The 20,186-nt window shown below is 34.4% G+C and overlaps 1 protein-coding gene across 4 annotated transcripts in view; it reads left to right on the top strand.

Moving 5' to 3' along the window:
• The window catches only part of LOC108294546 (diacylglycerol kinase beta-like), a 191,096-nt gene that overhangs the window by 139,963 nt on the left and 30,947 nt on the right, over nucleotides 1-20,186 (top strand). For 3 of the 4 annotated variants that reach the window (XM_017516429.2, XM_037734210.1, XM_017516430.2), the window contains exons 3-4: nucleotides 10,572-10,648; nucleotides 14,739-14,759. In XM_017516429.2, coding sequence (XP_017371918.1) covers nucleotides 10,572-10,648; nucleotides 14,739-14,759 — 98 coding nt within the window. The remainder of the gene's footprint in view (nucleotides 1-10,571; nucleotides 10,649-14,738; nucleotides 14,760-20,186) is intronic. The other variant, XM_037734211.1, reaches the window with a different exon arrangement.

Below are 20,186 nucleotides of genomic sequence, written 5' to 3' on the forward strand. Positions count from 1 at the left end.
ATGTACACATTCAAAAATGTAACTCATACTTGCATTTCCTTAAACGTTTTGATTTAAACACATAAAATGACTGCATTTAATTTTATTGCTCACAAAAGTGAATTTTCCATTACAAAAATATGCCATTTCTCTTTTAAATATAACTTTAAGATATATTATATTGTAGTCAAGTTGTGGGTTTAAGAGAGGAAGTTAAAATTATCTAGTGAACATGTAAAAGAAAATTAAGAAAATTGTGAATAATCTGAAATTAAGGTTATAGAAAAATGAAATCCCCAGAATTTAGCTTAAGTCTGATGGCACAGATGATCAGGGCTGACTGCCAATGGATATGTACTATACATCAGATACTAATCCCAGCCTAAGGACAAAGAAAACATTATATTCAGTTACCAATAGCAATGATGCCACCGCAAATTGTGAATGGGGGTTAAGCAGCACTTGTCAATCTGCCTTCCTACTTAGGTGAACTGTCCGTGCCTCCATCCTAAGCCAGATCTTCTGCTGTGAAGAAGATTGCATTCCCTCTTACCCACTGAAGGACAACAATCTAGTGGGTTAATTTTTTTTTTTAATTTTCAGTTTTGCACTCTCCACTGGATAAATAGCATGCTATGTTATTTTCTCTTTTCTTAAAAAAAAATTATCTTGCCTTCACTTCTTGCAGTCTAGCTGCTGCCCCAATTTTTTCCTTCTATGGAAACAAGTGTTTTTGAATGAGTTGCCTGTATTTGCTGCCTCCCATTCCTCTCACCGTATTTTCTCTTAAACTCAGTCTGGGTTTTTTTTTTTTTTCCAAACTACTGAACTGAAACACTCCTTTAAAGGGACATAAATGATTTCCATCTTGCTAAACTTAAAAATCCTACTAAATCTGCTCCTCATTTAACTTGATATTAGAAAATGAACCACAGGAGTAGGCATATTTCTTGTTGTGTTCAATGATATATTCCAATAGTTAGAACAGTACTTTCTCAATAGGTGGCTTGAGAATATTTGAAAGAATGATTAAGTCATAGCTAGCTGCAGGCTTTTATTTCTACTCTTTATCTCCAGATTTGTCTTGAAAGACTTATTCTTTCTAAAACATAAAAACTCCAATATAGATTGAGTCATTAATTATTGCTTATCAGAGTTGAATGTTAGCAGTCTTTCCCAACTCCACATTAATGATGTCATCTGGTAGACTTGAAATTGTCATGGTGGAAATATTTACAACACAGCAATTGGTAAACACTACAGTCAGCCCCTTTGCATACTGAATAGTTGTTAAACATTTACCAGCACACTAATGGTGCACACCAGTCAATTCTGTCCCTAATAATATTTCTTAATTATCAATTATATTTTCAATAGAAGTTTTTAGTTATAGTATAGAGGAATGGCTCAAAGGTGAGCATACTCTTTTTCTTAATGTATTTTCTACAAAATAAAATGTGTCCAAAGGATTATGATTCATTCTCTTATAAAGACAAATGCACACGTATGTTTATTGTGGCACTGTTCACAAGAGCAAAGACTTAGAACCAACCCAAATGCCCGTCAGTAATAGACTGGATAAAGAAAATATGGCACATATACACCATGGAATACCATGCAGCCATAACAAAAGATGAGTTCATGTCCTTTGCAGGGACATGGGTGAAACTGGAAACCATCATTCTCAGTAACCTGACGCAAGAACAGAATACCAGACACCAAATGTTCTCACTCATAAGTGGGTGTTGAACAATGAGAACACAAGTACACAGGGAGGGGAACATCACACACTGGGACCTGGGGGTTAGGAGGCTAGGAGGAATAGCAGGGGATGGGGGGATTGTGGAGGGATAGCTTTAGGAGAAATACCTAATGTAGGTGATGGGGCAATGGATGCAGCAAACCACTCCCATAGCACATATATAGTTATGTAACACACCTGTATGACCTGCACATATATCCCAGAGCTTACAGTATAATAAAATAAATAAATAAACAAATATGTATAAAGTTGGAAATTATTTCATAGGCTCCTAGTGTCTGGATAGGGTTGCTGACTAAATTAGCAGTTATTCGTGTCTCAAAAAGTCACTTTGGCAAATATTTTGTGCAAGGCATTGGACTAAATTCATACATCAAAACATTAAATGTACATAGATAAAGGAGTAAAAAATACTAGCAAATACAAGAAAGATTTAATAAAAACTGATATTTAAGAGGATTAACAATAATATGAAAAGGAGAAAGGACACTTTCTTCATATTCTCAAATATGTAGTCATTTTGGAATTAGTTTTTGTTCTTGGCAAGTAGAGATACTACTGCTATATGAATAACAGTTTGCTCAAAGATACTGTGCCCCTTACCTTTTTAAGCTAACAGTGATCCCAAGAGCTTAGCAGGAAAATGTAGAGAGTGACTTGTACTCAGAGCAACTTAAAGGATTTGCCCAGAATCATGTGGTGAGCCTGGAGCAAAGACCTGAACAGAGGGTTTGCTTTTTTTGTGCAGCTTTTCTGAGTGTAGTAGTATCATTAGAATATTCTTTTTAGGATTTAAAAAAAATTCCAGGTATATAGATTTCAAATAGCATATAAACTGCTACAATGTGGCCCTCATTACTTTGAAGAATTGTTGCATATGTCTTTTTCAGTCTCTTTGTACTTTTATTTAAATTTTCAGACAAGTAGATATAAACTTCTGTTTCTTAGTGACTAGTTCTCTAAATCTCTTATTCTATAGTCCTGTAGGTATTTCCTTTCTGCTGCCAGCTATAAGTAGAAGTTCTTTTATATCATCTGGGGAATTTCATTTAATGGCAATATTATTTTCTGGATCTCTCTGCTGGATTCCAAAATGCTATTTTTGTTATTGTGACCTGAGGTGAGAGTAAATAAATCTTTAAATAAAATGTTCTCATGAGGTTTTTTTTTTTCTTTCCTTCCTTATAAGAAGTTCCCCGCATAGCAATCAGACAAAATATATATTCATACATAGCAAAATTTAGCAGGAGAAAAATTGTTGATTAACTCTCGCTTTCTTTATGCGTGTATTTAAGGATCAGAGCAGTGATTAATTCCATCTTGGCGGCATATAAGACTCAATTGAAAGGCTTTTTCAAAGGTCCTCATGACTAGCCAGTCATGGAGATGTAGAACAATTAAACCTGTATCACTGTGTTTTGAGCACAGACATCAGTTACATTAAAACTCCCTGAATGATCCTGGTATGGATGCAGGTTTAAGTATTACTGGGTTAGATGAAGATAAATAGCTTTTTAACTGTTTTTAAATACTACATAGCTAAGGGAAACTTTATGAAATGTAACATTGGACTGAATGCTACTCTGTTGTCTGTACAGCAGTTATACAATTTAACTGTACAGTTATATAATTTAATTATAACTTTAATTTTAACTGTGATTTAATTGATAAAGTATTTATCACTTCTTTAAACAGTCTTCTCTTTTAACAGGTGGAATTGCACAACCCTGTCTACTATAGGGTTAATGCAGTTCCTGAAAAAAATGCTTTTTGCTGAGCACAGGAAAGATCTTCTAGGCCATGAGTATCTTTTGTGATAAGAGGAAAAAGCGATATGGGGGGAAGCTTAAATTTTAAAGGAAACTTTTGAAAGCACTGAATTGAGAGACATGAAAGATGACTTTTCTGTGGTCCTAGTGAGCCTCTCTGACTTTCTATTAACTATCATATTTGCCTGGAAAACCAATATCTTCACTGAAAGTGAGAAACATGGCACTGTTTATTTTGGTAAACAAAACACCAGATAATGAACCTATAGACAGTCCACTAAAAACACATTACTTATAAAAACGAGAAATGAATTTTATAAGTTGGATCTTGACTTCAACAGTAGAATATATGATAGTCTTCTCACGGCAGCTACGACTACTATTTAGTTGACAAAACTATTGGCCTTGGCTTTTAAAATATATTTATTGTGCAGGAATTTGAATCATGACTGTACAATCTTTGGCTCTGTGATTTTAGCTGTGTAGTAACGTGGTTCCTAAGCCAAATTATAAACTTGTATTTGTTCTTTTTCCAAATTGATGAGAATGGGTTTGGATCATATACAATAGCTTGAATCACTGCATCAAACTCTTTTAGCTGTGTGACCCTAAGTGGGTAATGATTTTCTTAACTTTGATTTCTTCATGTGTTAAGTGGAGGGAATATTTGTTAGTGTTATTGTTTTAAATGAGATAATAGAACACTTTGCAAACTCTAAAATGCTCTGTGCATTTAAGCTATAATTAATAGTGTTACTGGTGCTCAATGCACAAATCAGATGGAGATTCGAGACTTATTATGGGGTGTCCCACAGAGGATGAGTTATGACCTACTGTGTTTGAGGAGATCCTGAGAGCTTTTGTGGATTAGGTGACAGATAAAGCATGCCATACATTATATTTGAACTTCAGTTGACATTGAAGGGATTCCTGGGTGCACACACACAAAAAATCATCAGCAAGAGCTCTGAAGTCATAGAATGGCTTCAGAATTAGATAACTGGATATTGAATAGTAAATATGGTAGATATACAAAAATAACCATTGGAAGATAGGTTTGGGTCTTATTTTGACACACCTATGGTGCCAAGAGGAGGAGTCTGTGCTTCAATCTGAAGACAACAGGAAACTTGAAGGGTGATGATTTGTTAAAACTCACGTTTAGGATGGAACAAAGGAACAAGGATTTATTGGGCAACAGACACTTTGCTAGACACAGTACTGCCAGATCCCTATCGTTATTCTAATTTTAAATATTAGAAAACTGAACCATAGCGAGGTTAAAAATATGCCTGGGGACGTTCAGCCAAGAATTCTGAAGCCAAGTTTCAAATCTAAATCTAGTTGGCTTTAAATCTGTCCATAACTTTATGGAGTCTTTGAGATTAATCTGACAAATATGTATTGTTTTTTGGAAGAAAGAGGGAAAGAGACAGGAAAATCACAAAGGAAGCTCACTCAGGATATAACAGATGCCTAAAGAGATGTGAGAGGAACTAAACATGTCTCATTTTTCATGTAGCACTTTTCAGGATCCATTCGCTATTTTCTAAACATTACCAAATGCAATTAGTCATTTATTTTCACTTCAGACTGAAGTAAAGGAGATTTAATTTTGCTTGAAAATCATATAAAAATTCTGAATGTTGTAAAAGTAAATAAAAATTTAATGTTGATCCCTAAAATGTAGTCCAGTTAACTTTCCTGGCATTATTTATTACATGACTCAGCTGAAATGAGAAGATTCGTAGGGTGTGTGCACTTTTGGGGACCCCTGGAATTGCTGAAGTCCACAGCAGGTGATAGAAAGGTAAAGTATAGGAGAAAGTCAACTCGTTTCCCCGTAAACATTTTCTTTGTTCTTTCCTTGCTCATTACAAGAATGTTTGCTTAATAAAACACACCCCCCCTTTCATGATCAGTACCATTTTCAGCTCTAAGGTGATTCTGATAGTGATGAAAAAGACAGCCCATTGTCTCACTGTTGTTATTGATACAGTGTTAAATTACTTGCTGGGAAAATGGTTATGTTAGTCAAAGGGTGATAATTTGTATTGACTGTTGTTTTCCAAGTATCTTGCCCTCCTGGTCAAGCCAAGTACAGGTACCTCTGAAATTAGCCCGATGTTTCAGAATTGCCCAAGTCATACCCTTCCTTTGCTTTCCAGTGGACCCAATCTTTTGTACTGTGCGTCTGTGCAGCTCCCTTATCCCAAGAACTGAACCTGGTCTTTTCAACCTGGCTGCTCAGCACTGGGCTGCCTAGCACTTCACTGGCCAATCTTCCAGGTTCTTAACTCCCATTACAGACGTGCATTTACTGAACGGATCTCCCAGCTCACAGCTGCTTGCCTGGCTGGCTGCTTGCCTGGATTTTTCAGCATTGCCCAGCCCAGTATCTGTCACTGCTCTTTCTTGAAGCTCTATTATTAGCTGAATTATGACTGAGGCCATGTCTTACTATCTGTCCATCCAGGTATAACTTCCTCTGTTTATTTTGTCTTAGAAGGTAGGTCAGGCCCAGTTATAGATCCTTTCCCCTTTCCACCGCCCCACTGTAGTTTTGGGCAGAATGTAACTCAGAGATGGCATGATAAAAAAGATAGGAATGCTTATGGTGATAGGTGATAGGAAGAAATGTGGACAAGCAGTCAAGTTACAAATAAGGTAAATGTGTGCTCTCCCGTGAAAGAAGGTAAAACATAGCAGTAGGATTTTCAAAGCCTAGTGTAATTTTGGTGCCCAAGAAGCCATGTAGATAATGCATGTTAAAAAAAAATGCTATTGAAAGGTTATGGATATCCGGAACTCTCTGGTGTTCCATATGCAAATCCTAATCTTTAGAAGATTGACCAGTCAAGTCAGGAATATAAGAACAAGATAATGTTGCAGTTTTTAAACTAGATTGTGTAGTAGAGATCAGGCCATAGTTAAATTTCGGATATTAAGATATTAGAACTGAAATTTGAGAATTGGAGAGGCAGTGAGTTGAATTGATAGTGATTCATCTGAATATCAACCAGAGCACCTCAAATTGTCTCAGACCAAGTCATTATTGAGCCCCAGTTCATGGAAAGGGCAGTCATATATCTAGGGGTTTGTGGCTATTAATTTAGCTCATGAGTTCCCCACTAAGAATATTCAGTGTGAACTATGACCAGTAAACTAGTAAAATATGATAGGAATAATTTCATGAGCTTTCCCTTTCTCCGTGTCATTTATCAATAATTACCAGATTTTTACTCTCACAGAAACCTGAAATGAAAAAGCCATCTAGGCAGTGTCTCTAAAGTTGTGTGAGAAGCCTACGTGGAAGAAACTGAAATGGTTTTTCTCTGCCTTCCATTGTATCATTGGCCTAACATATGGTTGAATTATACATAGTCTATTGAGATACGATATTCCAGAATGTATGGGTTGCATCTACAATTGTATGTGTGCATATCTGGGTTGCATCTACAATTGTATCATTGTGCATTGTGCATTGTTGCATTGTAGATACAACCCATATACACACATACACAGATGTATGATACAATTGCATTTACAGTTGCAAATACAATTGTATCATACATCTGTGTATGTGTGTATATGGGTTGCATCTACAATTGTATCATTGGCCTAAGATATGGTTGAAATATACATAGTCTATTGAGCTATGATATTCCAGAATGTATATGCATCTGTATATATGTGTATATGGGTTGCATCTACAATTAAAGAGTAAAAAGAAGTGAAAACGGTTCTGCTAACTTAGAGTAGTGCCTTATTATCCACAAAGAAGGATTTGAGAATAAGGGATCATCAGCTTCATGTCTCTTTTAAATACACAATTTGATCTCTGCCCTGTAAGTTTCAAACAAAGTTCATATTGAAGCAATTACTGTAATTTGTTGCCATTGAGGAATAGCTCTGATTAATTTAATCTTAATGTTTATTGCGATTCTATTGTTTCAGCTTTGTGATAAAGTTGAAAGGTGTGCAAAAATGAAAACACACATTTTCTTCCCCAGAACAACCTTCAATCTAGCAAGGGATATGACATAAAAAAATTAACTGTGATCACAATATGGAAGATGCCAGCAAATTATACACCAAAAAAGAAATACCAAGGAAGCTGTATAGGCAACAAGCAAATGTACGTGTGCACACACACACACACCCCAGAGGATGTCCACAACAAAAAGACTAAAAGTCCAATTAAAAAATGGTCAAAGAACTTGAATAAACATTTCATCAAAGAATATACAAGTTGGCCAATATGCATATAAAAAGTTGCTCAACATTGTTGGTCATTAGCAAATGACTAATCAGATGTGAATCAAATCGTTTCACATCCACTAGGATGGCTATAACGAAGAAATGGCGAGAAAATAACAAGTGTCAGGAAGGATATGGAGAGACTGAATCCCTTCTACCTTACTGATGGGAAGGTAAAATGGTACAGCTGCTGTGAAAATCAATTTGGCAGTTCCCCAAAACATTAAACATATAGTTAATGAATGACCTGGCAATTTTATTCCCAGGCATATAGCCAAGAGAATTAAAACAAATGTTTATACAAAAGCACTTGAATGTTCATAGCAGCATTCATGACAGCCAAAGCCTGATAACATGCTGAATGTACACCAGCTGATAAATAGGTTTTTTAAATGTAGTATATTCATTACAATGGAATATTATTCTGCTATAAAAAGGAGTAAAGTACTGATTCACGCTATAACATGGAAGAACCCGGAAAACACTAAGCTAAGTGAAACAAGTCAGACTCAAAGGAAACCTATTATATGATTCCACTTACATGAAATTTCCAGAATAGGCAAATATTGAGACACAGAAAATAGATTAATGATAGCCAGAGATTAGACGGGAGAAAATACAGAGTGACTGTTTAATGGGTCTAAGGTTTCTTTTCAGGGTGATAAAAGCATTATGGAATTAAATAGTGGTAATGATTACATAATGTCATGAATATGCTAAATATTACTGAATTGTACACTTGGAAATTGTTAATGTAGTAAGTTTTATGCAGCATGACTTTTATCACACTTAAAAATAGTGTGTCACAGGCTGGGCGTGGTGGCTCACGCCTGTAATCCCAGCGCTTCGCGAGGCCGAGGCAGCCAGATCACCTGAGGTGAGGAGTCCAAGACCAGTCTGGCCAGCATGGTGAAACCCTGTCTCTCCTAAAATTATAAAAATTAGCCAGGCTTGGTGGTGGGTGCCTGTAATCCCTGCTGCGTGGGAGGCTTCCGGAGGAGAATCAACTGAACCCAGGAGGCAGAAGTTTCAGTGAGCTGAGACCGTGCCATTGCACCCCAGCCTGGGCGAAAAGAGTGGAACACCATCTAAAAAAAAAAAAAAATACTGTTTCATGTACATACACAAACCAACAGAAATTACAATATAAGGAAAGGAAATTGTACATTCCAAGTGAAAGTACAATTCATAAACTATAGGTATTATGTATTCAATAGGCATGTATGAGAGTTTCTAGTAGGATGTTTCAAAAGTTCATTTGTTTTTTTTTTTGTTTGTTTGTTTGTTTTCACAATTCAGCATCTGTTTATTTTATTTTATTTTTTATTTTTTTAAACTTTATTGCATTTTAGGTTTTGGGATACATGTGAAGGACATGCAAGATTGTTGCATAGGTACACACGTGGCAGTGTGATTTGCTGCCTTCCTCCCCATCACCTATATTTGGCATTTCTCCCCATGCTATCTCTCCCCAACCCCACTGTCCCTCCCCTATTTCCCCCTAACAGACCCCAGTGTGTAGTGCTCCCCTCCCTGTGTCCATGTGTTCTCATTGTTCAACACCCGCCTATGAGTGAGAACATGCAGTGTTTGATTTTCTGCTCTTGTGTCAGTTTGCTGAGAATGATGGTTTCCAGGTTCATCCATTTCCCTACAAAGGACACAAACCCTTCGTTTTTGCTGGCTGCATAATATTCCATGGTGTATATGTGCTACATTTTCCCTGTCCAGTCTATCATCGATGGGCATTTGGGTTGGTTCCAGGTCTTTGCTATTGTAAACAGTGCTGCAATGAACATTCGTGTGCATCAAAAGTTCATTTGTAAATTAGTTTTCTGGAACTGGGATATATGTTGTGGTAGTCAAAATATAACTAACTCTTAGGAAAAGTTAAAAAGAATTATATCCAAATGGTAGCAAACAATTGTCCATGCTCTGTTCCATAAAAGAAAACTGGAAAATCTGCTTATTTTCTACATTTTAATTTCAAAGTTTTTTTATTATTATTCAAAGGATTAAACATTTAGATGATTTATCGATATTTGTTAGCTATTATTTCCTTCTAACTTTAAAATGCATTGTAATTTTGAGATTTCTCAATCAAAAATTATATTTCAGTAAGGATAATGAGCATTATTTTAGTAGACTGGGTGAATATATGTTATCTTAATGTATTTAACTGTAATAATACTGATAATTCTTTTATGACGTTAACTTAAAATTTTTGTACCAACTAATAATATAAAAGGTTTAAAAATAATAGTACTTTTGAAGAAAATAATTTATAATTCTTTTGGTAACATGTCTAAGCTTTGTTTCTTCATTGAATTAAAGTAAGCTTTAATTTATATATAACAAAACTGAAGTGTTATTCATAATGCATATAGAAGGTAAGATATGTAACATAACTGAATTAAAGCTTACTAAGGCTTTAATTACTAAAGTAAGCTTTAATTTAGTTGTGCTTTATGTATGGAGAAAATTCTCCTTAAAAAATATCTACAACATACTAAAATCTACAACTTCCCTCTAAATGGATTCACCATTGAGGCTTAGCTACAGATTTTATTTTTCTTATCCAGCAGTATTGTTTCTATTTAATGCAGTGATCTTTTTGTTTCTTTGTAATTTCTTTTCCAATTAAATAGCCTCTCAAAAATGGCAAGAGACATTTTATGTTGGTTTTTAAATTTAGTTTCTGCTGATGCTTATTTGCATTTTAAGTGGCTTCTGTTTCTGGACTGGGCTAAACACCATAGTATGTGCATATAAACAATTTGTGTGTTTTCTGTTTTTTATAGATTCTACAAAGAAATTAAAGGATGTTCTTGAAGAATTCCATGGTAATGGTGTGCTTGCAAAGTATAATCCTGAAGGGGTAAAACTTCTTTTTCTTTATATTAGTTTCATATATATGCTTAGAAAAGGGTACTTCTTAGTGAAAAATTCTTGGAAAAATGTATGTGTGTGTATGTATATGTACACATATACATTATATATGTATGATACAGTTATATGTATATGTACACATATACATTATATATGTATGATGCAGATATATGTATATGTATGTGTATGTGTGTGTGTATATATATCTATATGCTCACCATAAATCATTTACCATATACCATGACCTAAACAAAATGAATTTTATAATGCAGTGGTTTTCTAGAAGATATGTTAAATGTTGTACTACATTTTTCATTCAGATAACTCTTCTATATTGTATGCTTGAAATAATATGCATCATTTAAGTATAGTGTTGGGTTCTTTTCCCAGAAGTCAGGAAATAGTATTGGACAAAAGAGAGAAAGGGTATGCCTGGCTTTCAGTCTATGACCCACAAATTTCAACCATCAGTGAATATTGGTGTAGGGGTAGGGAGTTACTCCTTTCAGGCAATTATTTCCTTGACCAAACAAGGATTTTGTGTTGCTTATACCTGGTCTGTCACCTTAAGGAGCCAACTTGTACAAAAAGGGAAGAATTTTTTAATCTTATATTTTACCTTTTACCAGTAAGTTTAAGATTTCTTGAAATTATTTTATTAAAACTTTTCATGTCTTGTGAATTTCTTTTGAACACCATGCTTGAATGAATGTCTTTTCCTTCCTAATTATTTGTTAAATTACCTTCTATTTAATATTAGTTGAGAGATGTTACACTTTAAATGTTTGATCATTATTACTGTTAGTTTATTTGTAGCTTCAGCAAGTACCATTTACATTGCTTTGGATCAAAAACTGAATGTCTCTTTACAAAAGACTCTTTTGTCTGGATGTATTAACTAGAAAGATTTGTTTTCTTACTAAAATGTGACCTGTTTTTTGTTATTGTTTTGTTTCTGTATGCTTGCGAGAACACACTTCTTAGTTATCTTTTAATATTGTACTTCCCAGGGATTTATAGAACTTAATTTTAGCTATCATAACCCTCAAGATATTCAAATTGTTTTGAAATTTTCTATCTGTATTTCTCATATTTAGCTATTTTTCATGTCAAATTTTCTTATTCTCTCTACATTCTGGTACATTACTGTAACTTTTAAAACTCTTTAGCCTAGAAATTACTCTTAAAAAATAAAATTAATATTTGGTGCCTATAAATGATGGAGAATATAAATACTATTTAAAACCGTTCCCATTTTTCTCTGTTAAAAAAAAAAATAGCTGTCTAACCTACACTTCCCTCATATTTTATTTTCCTAGATGTCATAGAGGTGGAGAAAAAAAGTTAACAGCTGAACCTATAGAAATGAGAATCTCAAAGTCTAAGAAAGAAGAGTTGAAAAAGTAAAGATGAATTATAACACTGAATTCCTATGACACAAAAATTGTAATTAATATTTATATTCACAGCAATACCTGAAAACTTGCATGCTTATCTAATCTATATACAGAGATAAAACCTGTTTTTTCCTCCCTAATGGTAGCTTCTGGCTACAAACTCAGTTAAGTGATCTTGTTTGCAAAGCAGCCTTTTTTCTTCAATTATTTCTTATTTATAGGACTCTCAAGACTTAGTCTTGCTGTTTTATATTTCATGAGAATTACCAGTCTCTATATGCTGCATCTATTAAGGTAGTTATTAGATTCATTATTAGACACACATATCACCCTTTTCAACAATGGAATATATTTCATAATGTACAGATCTATTGTTGAAATGTGTCATTAAAATAATAAACAGTTGAAAAACAAAAAATTAGATCTCATTATAACCCAAGAACAATTCTTAATTAAGAGCTAAACCACTGTGTGATCTTAATTAATCCTGATAAAATTTTTCCTTCAGAAGAAAATTTTGAGGTTTATATAATCATTTTAAAAGCTAGTACGTATCTTCTGAAAGCCAATCAAAAACTAATGGAGAATATTCAATGATGAGAAATAATTCTTTATGCCCTTAAGTTTCTCTTCAATAGATGATCTTTCAATTTATAAAAAATTACTTTTACAATATGACAGAATTCCTAATGTCAATTCACATGTGAAGTTATCACTTTCCATTGACTGGTCACCTTGATCCCAAAGTTGTCTGCACTGATGACAAGTTAAAGATGCTCAATTATACAAGACAAATTAGACAAGTGAGTAATCCAGCCTGAATTTGAAATGAATAATTATTCCATTGTTCTCTAAAAGGAACATGGCTTATATATAAAATGTAATTTCAAAGAGAATATCTGTTAAATTGCTTATCCTCCTATAATGTAAAGCTGTGTAAATGGTAGATGTACTATTTTGTTTGTAATTCACTTGAATTACTGAATTTTTAAAGTGCTGTAGTTAAAAATTTAACCCAAAAAGATGTGACATGTTGAAGTCTATTTTAATAGAGAAAAAAATGTTATGGATATATGTATGAATGAATCATTTACTTTTCATACCTATCTTTTAAAGATAATTTGATAATTATTCCTTGAAGAAATGAATAAGATTAATATAAACAATAGCCTTAAAGATTCTGTAGGAATGAAAACCTTTTTTTTTTGTTTTGTTTTTTTTTTGTTTGTTTTGATTTTTTTGGACGGAGTTTCGCTCTTGTTACCCAGGCTGGAGTGCAATGGTGCGATCTTGGCTCACCGCAACCTCCGCCTCCTGGGTTCAGGCAGTTCTCCTGCCTCAGCCTCCCGAGTACCTGGGATTACAGGCACGCGCCACCATGCCCAGCTAATTTTTTTTTTTTTTTATTTTTAGTAGAGACGGGGTTTCACCATGTTGACCAGGATGGTCTCGATCTCTTGACCTCGTGATCCACCCGCCTCGGCCTCCCAAAGTGCTGGGATTACAGGCTTGAGCCACCGCGCCCGGCATGAAAACCTTTAAAAGGCCTTGAGATTCCCAAACTAATAAAATTACAAAGTTGTTAAATAAACTATTTTAAGAAAAGTGAAATGATTTTTTCAAGACTCACGAGCTAGCTCATGACAGTAACCACAACGAAAACCTAATTGACTAGAATCCCAGTTTAAGGTTAATGCCCTGTGCTCTCCACTTCTTTGGCCAAATCATAGGAGTAAAGAATGTCCTTTTAGATAGGAAGGAGAAAAGTTAGGGGAAGGCATGGGAAGACATTGCTTTTGTACTGAATGTGGCACTTCCCACTACACATACATATTAATGGCCCATGCTTAACGAGGTAAGAGAGTCTTATTAGGCTCCACCTACTCTTGTGTAAATAATATAATGTTAAGAATATTATTACAGCTAGTTTGTAGCAGAGATCCAGTCTCAATGAGAGAGTATTCACAGTAGAACATAGTCAGGTAATATAAATAGTCTCCTGAGAGCAGTAGAATTTGGTAGTAAAAGGAGGAGCCAGTTTAGCATTGCATGCATTTATTTTCTTTTGGTCTTGGACTTCAAGTTCAATTCCAAATTGTTCAACTTACAGCTGAGAAATGGGAAGAAAGTGGCAGAAGTATTTATAAATATATTTTAATCTTTAAAAGTATGGAGAGACGCTAGGTATGTTATGCTAATAGAAGGAAAGCTTAGGAATTTGAAATACATACAAAATCTAATATACCTTTATATACATGGTTACATTTCTATTAATCCTCTAAAAGATTTTAATCATATTGTATGTGTTACATTATATTTAATGTCAGAAGAGTTTGTTTGTTATATACAAAGATGGATCTAGTCATTGATTCTCAAATGTTGGTGTATCTCAGAATCCACTGAGCACACAAAAACATGGATTTCTGCCTGGCTCCACTTCTCCCTGCAGTTTTTGATTCAGTGTGTTTGGGGCGGGGGCTCAAGAATTTGCATTTCTGTCAGTTTCCCAGCTTCTGTTGCTGCCACTGTTTCAAAACCACATTTTGAGACCTGTGGATCTAGGGTATGTTTGAAAATCAACCTGGAAACTTGAACTTTTAGCTAAATAATCAGAGATATGAGATAATGAGTGTAAATTATCTTACATTAACACATGTATTCTTTCTTTCCTTGCATGCACAGAAACAAGACATTCTTAACCAAGTAAGACATTTTCTTTTCTATTAAAGTCTGTCTTTTCTTTCTTTATTCTTATATGATTTATGAATTTCTCATCCATATCACTGAACTATACTTCTGTACCAATAAGATTTCTATAGTGTACAAGATTGCCTGTAATACTGATAAGTTATAATTGAGTTGGATGTAACAAAATTTTTAAATCGTTTTAATCAGTCAAAGGATTTGGTACCCTAATAGGAGCTAGGTCTCAAGTGTGGCCTTCAGTTTTGTAGACTCTAGAATTTATTTTTCTAATTTCACCAAGGTATATCAGGCTATGCTGTTATAATTTATTTAGTAAAAGTCTTAATTTATTAATTTACAAGGGGAAATTTAAAAATTACATTTAAAATGCGGTGATAAGGCCTTTTTTTGTTTTGTTTTGTTTTGTCTGCAGTGTTGCGATAGAAACTGTAGGGAAAATATAACCCAAAAATTGTTGATGTTGCCCTACTGGGAAGTTTATTCAATCTGTTGCTTCAGCCACTCTCCCCGAAAATCTGTTTTGTAAACCAAGTTTTAAGTCAGTAGTTCAATTGGATGCAAAAAATTACAACACATTTTAAGGTGCTCTAAATGGATATTTTTAATCACACTAGAGTAGCTATATTAGTAGCCTTCACCACTTCAGAAATATTTCTTACTAAAATGCATGAGTTGTCTAAAACTATAATATTGTCTCCTTTGGGCAGTCTTGCATATGTACTATCTTCTTATTCTTAAGTTGTTTGATAGTTTTAATGTCAACAGCCACTATAATTTTATGTCCATCACACAAACTACAATTATAACATCGGAATGATACCAGTGGATTATAATATACAGTTCCTATATATTACAATCTCCTATAATGAGTCACTGCTAACACGGCAACTCATTGACTTTGGCAACATTTACTAGCCTCCATTTCAGAGGATGGCCTTTTCCTGATTTCATCTCTGACTTTTCTGGAAAATTGTTTCCCCAAATATGGATGCCATGGGCTTTATGATACTTAAGAGGCAATCCCTTGGAGTAAATGATCATTTTCAAGAACATCTGCATTTTCAGGACTTGGCTATTAAATGGTTTTTACTGAGCACCCAACAAATGCACCCTTTTGCACAACCTGCATCCTAACTAGAGGCTGTCTGAAACTGATGTCAAAATAAGCTCTAGCTTTTTTAGGGGTCAGTAGAATGAGTTTTGTCCTTCCTTTTCCTTGCCCAATCTTTGTTCCATGTGCAAGGGCTTAGCAGGCAAGCAATTTCAGTTACAGAATAGAAAGACTTGACAAAACGGAGGGTAGTCAATGGGGGAAGGAATGGAAAGCCTGCACATGTTAATGCTCTATGTGTGCTCTTTGTCTATCAGCGTTCTCTGAGTGTAGAATTTTCTCCATATATGTTTCTTGTCAGTAGATGTTCCTTGGACTGAGGCTGAGTTACGCTTACATAGCTCCACATGGCTTGCTTTACTTTTGCACTTGGTACTCTGTATTGTAGTCTCCCTTAATGTGTATACCCTTTACCATCAGACGATATGCTTTTACCCCTTAATAAGGAACCAGGGGATTCAAAACCTACCTTTCGTAGTGTTGCTGCCTAAAGTAATATTTTAAATGTCTTTAACAAAGATAATGACACTGATATAATTATTAACAATGATATAAAAACCTTTTTACTGTGAGCTGTAATTATCCTTCTAGAACCAAATTCAACCCTTTCATGTTGGAAAGCATAAGTAAAGTCTAAGAGAGAAAACCTGGTCTGAGGAGTCTGACTGAACTGAGTTCATGTTAATGGGCCTTGGACAAGTTTTCTTTCTTCAGCTTGTTCACCTATAAAATGAAAAGAGTATCAGCTTTATTGGACTGTTAAAAGAGTTAGATTCTAAAGTATATGTACAATAACTAGTTCTGTGTCTTGCATATAACAGGTGTTCCATTAATGTTTAGAGACAGTGACTGTGGTCATACTTTAGTGACCAATGTGATTTCATAGAAAAGTTCCAGAGTCCCTGTCAAACATAAGACTGAGACTGCTGGAAACATACCACCAACAAATTCTGTTTCCTTTATTTTCTCAGGACCTCGTTTTCTCATTTTAAATTGAGGAACTATAACTCTGATGTTGTTTGCACTCAAAAATAATTTCCTTCCACCACGTGGTAGAAGTAGGGGACATGACATGTAATTTGCTGCTTCTGCCAAGCCTGGCCATACTCCTGAGTGCTGTCCTGGTGGCAGAGCTATTGTCTTTTGTGTTGCTCCCTTGCTACAACTGTGTGGTGCTAGGATCTTTAGTTAGCAAGGAACAGAAGTAGCATGTTAACCAGTATTTCTGCTTCTCTTCACCATTGCTATCAATATAGTTTCAGTGATGTTCCTCTTCTTATAAAATCCACCTACAACTATAAAATACAATTATACCAGTTGCGATCAACTGCTGTCTTTACAAACAAGTTTTGAAATCAAATATAAATATGTTTGGGAAATAAACATACAATTAACTCTCCTTAGTTTGATAATAAAAGCCAACTTTGAAAAGTGGTATTTCAAATTCACATTGTAGCATGTTCTTTGATTTTTTTGATAACATTTTCTAAACAATTGATATAAAAATTATAAACTACGTTAATGAAAAAATAATGCTGGCATTTTTAGGTGGTCTTTTTGTACTTTTCCAAGTATAAGTGAAAACCAACATTACTCTGTCACATGTAACTTTTATTTTTAGGGTTTATCTGTTGTTTTTACTTTTTCTTTTTTTCGTTATTAGAAATAGCTTTTTTGGCCAAGCGTGGTGGCTCACACCTGTATTCCCAGCACTTGGGGATGCCAAGGCAGGCAGATCACTTGAGGGTTAGGAGTTAAGACCAGCCTGGCCAACACAGTGAAACACCATATCTACTAAAAATACAAAAATTAGCTGGGTGTGGTGGCGGGTGCCCATAATCCCAGATACTTGGGAGGCTGAAATGGGAGAATCACTTGAACCCTGGAGGTGGAGGTTGCAGTGAGCTGAGATCACACCACTGCATTCCAGCCTGGGCAACAGAATGAGACTCTGTCTGGAAAAAAAAAAAAAAAAAAAAAAAAATAATTTTTTTGAGCAAAAGAGCACTGCAGGGTGCTAAAGGAATACAAATCTAGACATTTTGGTAAAAAGACTTAGAATGTCTAAGAATTTTAATTTTTATAGGTTAAAGATATCGTATTTTTAGGTGAATAAGTTAAATTCCCAATTTAGAACAATATCTCCAGAAGCAATGTGGGCCATGGACTTGGGTAGAAGAGAAGACCACAGATGAGTTATGGGAGAAGTACAATCAAGTAAGAACATTGAGATGACACTGGGCATCAGAATGGAGATGGGGTGCAGGCAGATTTGAACATATTTCATATGTACAATGAAAAGTCATAGGTTATATTTTGAATGTCAAAGGGTACATAAACAGTTACAGTCTACACAGGGTTTTCAAGAGTGGGCAGCTGAATAATCATACCTTTACTTTTAATTGTTATACCTTATTTGTGTATATCTTTTTTTTGAAATGGCAGAACAATTTGACACGCCAGTAAAAAAAAAAAAATGCATCTAATACTGAAAAACCCGTGGCAAATTACCTTGTTCAATATTGCAAAATCTGTCTGTAAAATTATAACGCACATTGAAGTTAGAAATATGTATGTCTTCAGTGTCAGAAGCTTTTGGTGTTGGGCAATTCAATGAGCTCTTCTGAGCCTCAGTTTCTTTGTCTATAGGTATTGTGTTGATTAAATGATAGCATACATGTAACATACTTAGTGCAGTTCCTGAAACATACTGACATTTGGAAGGTGTTACATAATGAGGACCTATAATGTAAAAGACTGTGTCTTACGCTTAGTGATGCAAAGTCGTGTTGGATCATATAGCCCTTCAGGAAAGAGAAGTTTTGCATGGAATCTGCCTGCCCATATGTGTGCATTATAAACTCCCCCTGTGGAGACTTTCTTTAAAAGTGAACATACAAGTAAGGACTAATTAAAAATTAACCTTATTAATTGAAATTATATATACAAAGGTGTTCAAGACACTTTTATTGGGTTTTACTTTTCAAGGAGAAAATAACGTTAGAGGAGTTATATGTGTGTTTCAGTAACACTCACTCCTGTCCTAGTGACAACACCGAAAACTGTCTGGTGTGACAAGACAGTGTCACATTAGACTAAAATAGATTTTAGCTAAAGTATAAAACAGTTAGCTATAGATCCTTGATTACAAAACATATTAAAAATCATAGTAAAAATATTCTGCTTAAAATTTTTCCAATCCATGATTTGCATTTTGTAATTACTAGAATGTAGTAGCATTTTCTTTCTTGCCATTTCCTATTTTTTACTAAAAAATGCATTTCTAATTGTGTTTCTACGGAGTCTTCATAAATTCTATTCTTAGGTAGCTAGAGTTAATGGAGTATGTGCTTCTGAAGTGGTAAAATATTTTTCATTTGCCAAAACTAATTTAAAAATTAAAATTCAAGGTTTTCACACTTTGCGCTCTTTCTTTTCAAAGGAAGTATTTACAAGCCAGCTTTAGGGGACTACCAAGGAACTCTCTGAAATCTGAAGTAATGAATGGTCAATTGCAGTGCAAGATAAGCATAAGCCAGTTGTAGCGCAAGATAAGCAAATGCAATATTTAAAATATAAATTTTTCTAAATGAATTTTAATATAAAAAATTATATTTTGAAATCTCAGAAAAATTGCTATGTTGCATATTTAATAAATATGCTTTGGCTCAATGGCCTTGATAACAATTTTTTAATTTAATATAAGTAATGTTATAAATTAGAATCCAGAATAGAAATAGAAACTGTAAAACAAACAAACAAACAACTCTGCTTAATTTAAATTTTTATCTACCTAATTCCATCAGAGTTCTTTGCCCAGGAGGCACACAGTATTTTACAAATATAGGTACTCAGTCAACATTTGTTGATTAGATAAAGCAATTTCTTTGTGGTTTCAAACAGTTACTTTATCTATAATAGTTGTAGATTTAGGTGTCATTTTTTGTATTTTAGGTGTCATTTATTAATTAGTGGTGAATACAAGCTAGTTAGAAAAACATAAAAACTGATCATAGGGTATCTTTTGTCTGATACAAAAAGTATTTTTATAGTCATATAGTTCTGTTAAAATATAAGTCAGATCATGGAATTTTCTACTAAAAATTCGCTTCATGTTAAAGCCATAACTCTCTTTTGATGATCTGATACCCTGTGCAGCCTTCCCTAGTCCACACATCCCCACAGCTTGAGTCTTTGACCTTGTCTCCTGCCATTCTAGTCCTTCATTCCTGTTCTAGTTTCCTGCTCCTTCTCACTGGTCCTAAGTACATTTCTCTAGAATAGGGCCATCCTTACACCTCAGGGCCATTGTG

This window comes from Cebus imitator, unplaced genomic scaffold, assembly GCF_001604975.1.
Source record: "Cebus imitator isolate Cc_AM_T3 unplaced genomic scaffold, Cebus_imitator-1.0 Scaffold587, whole genome shotgun sequence".
NCBI classification, from domain to species: Eukaryota; Metazoa; Chordata; class Mammalia; order Primates; family Cebidae; genus Cebus; species Cebus imitator.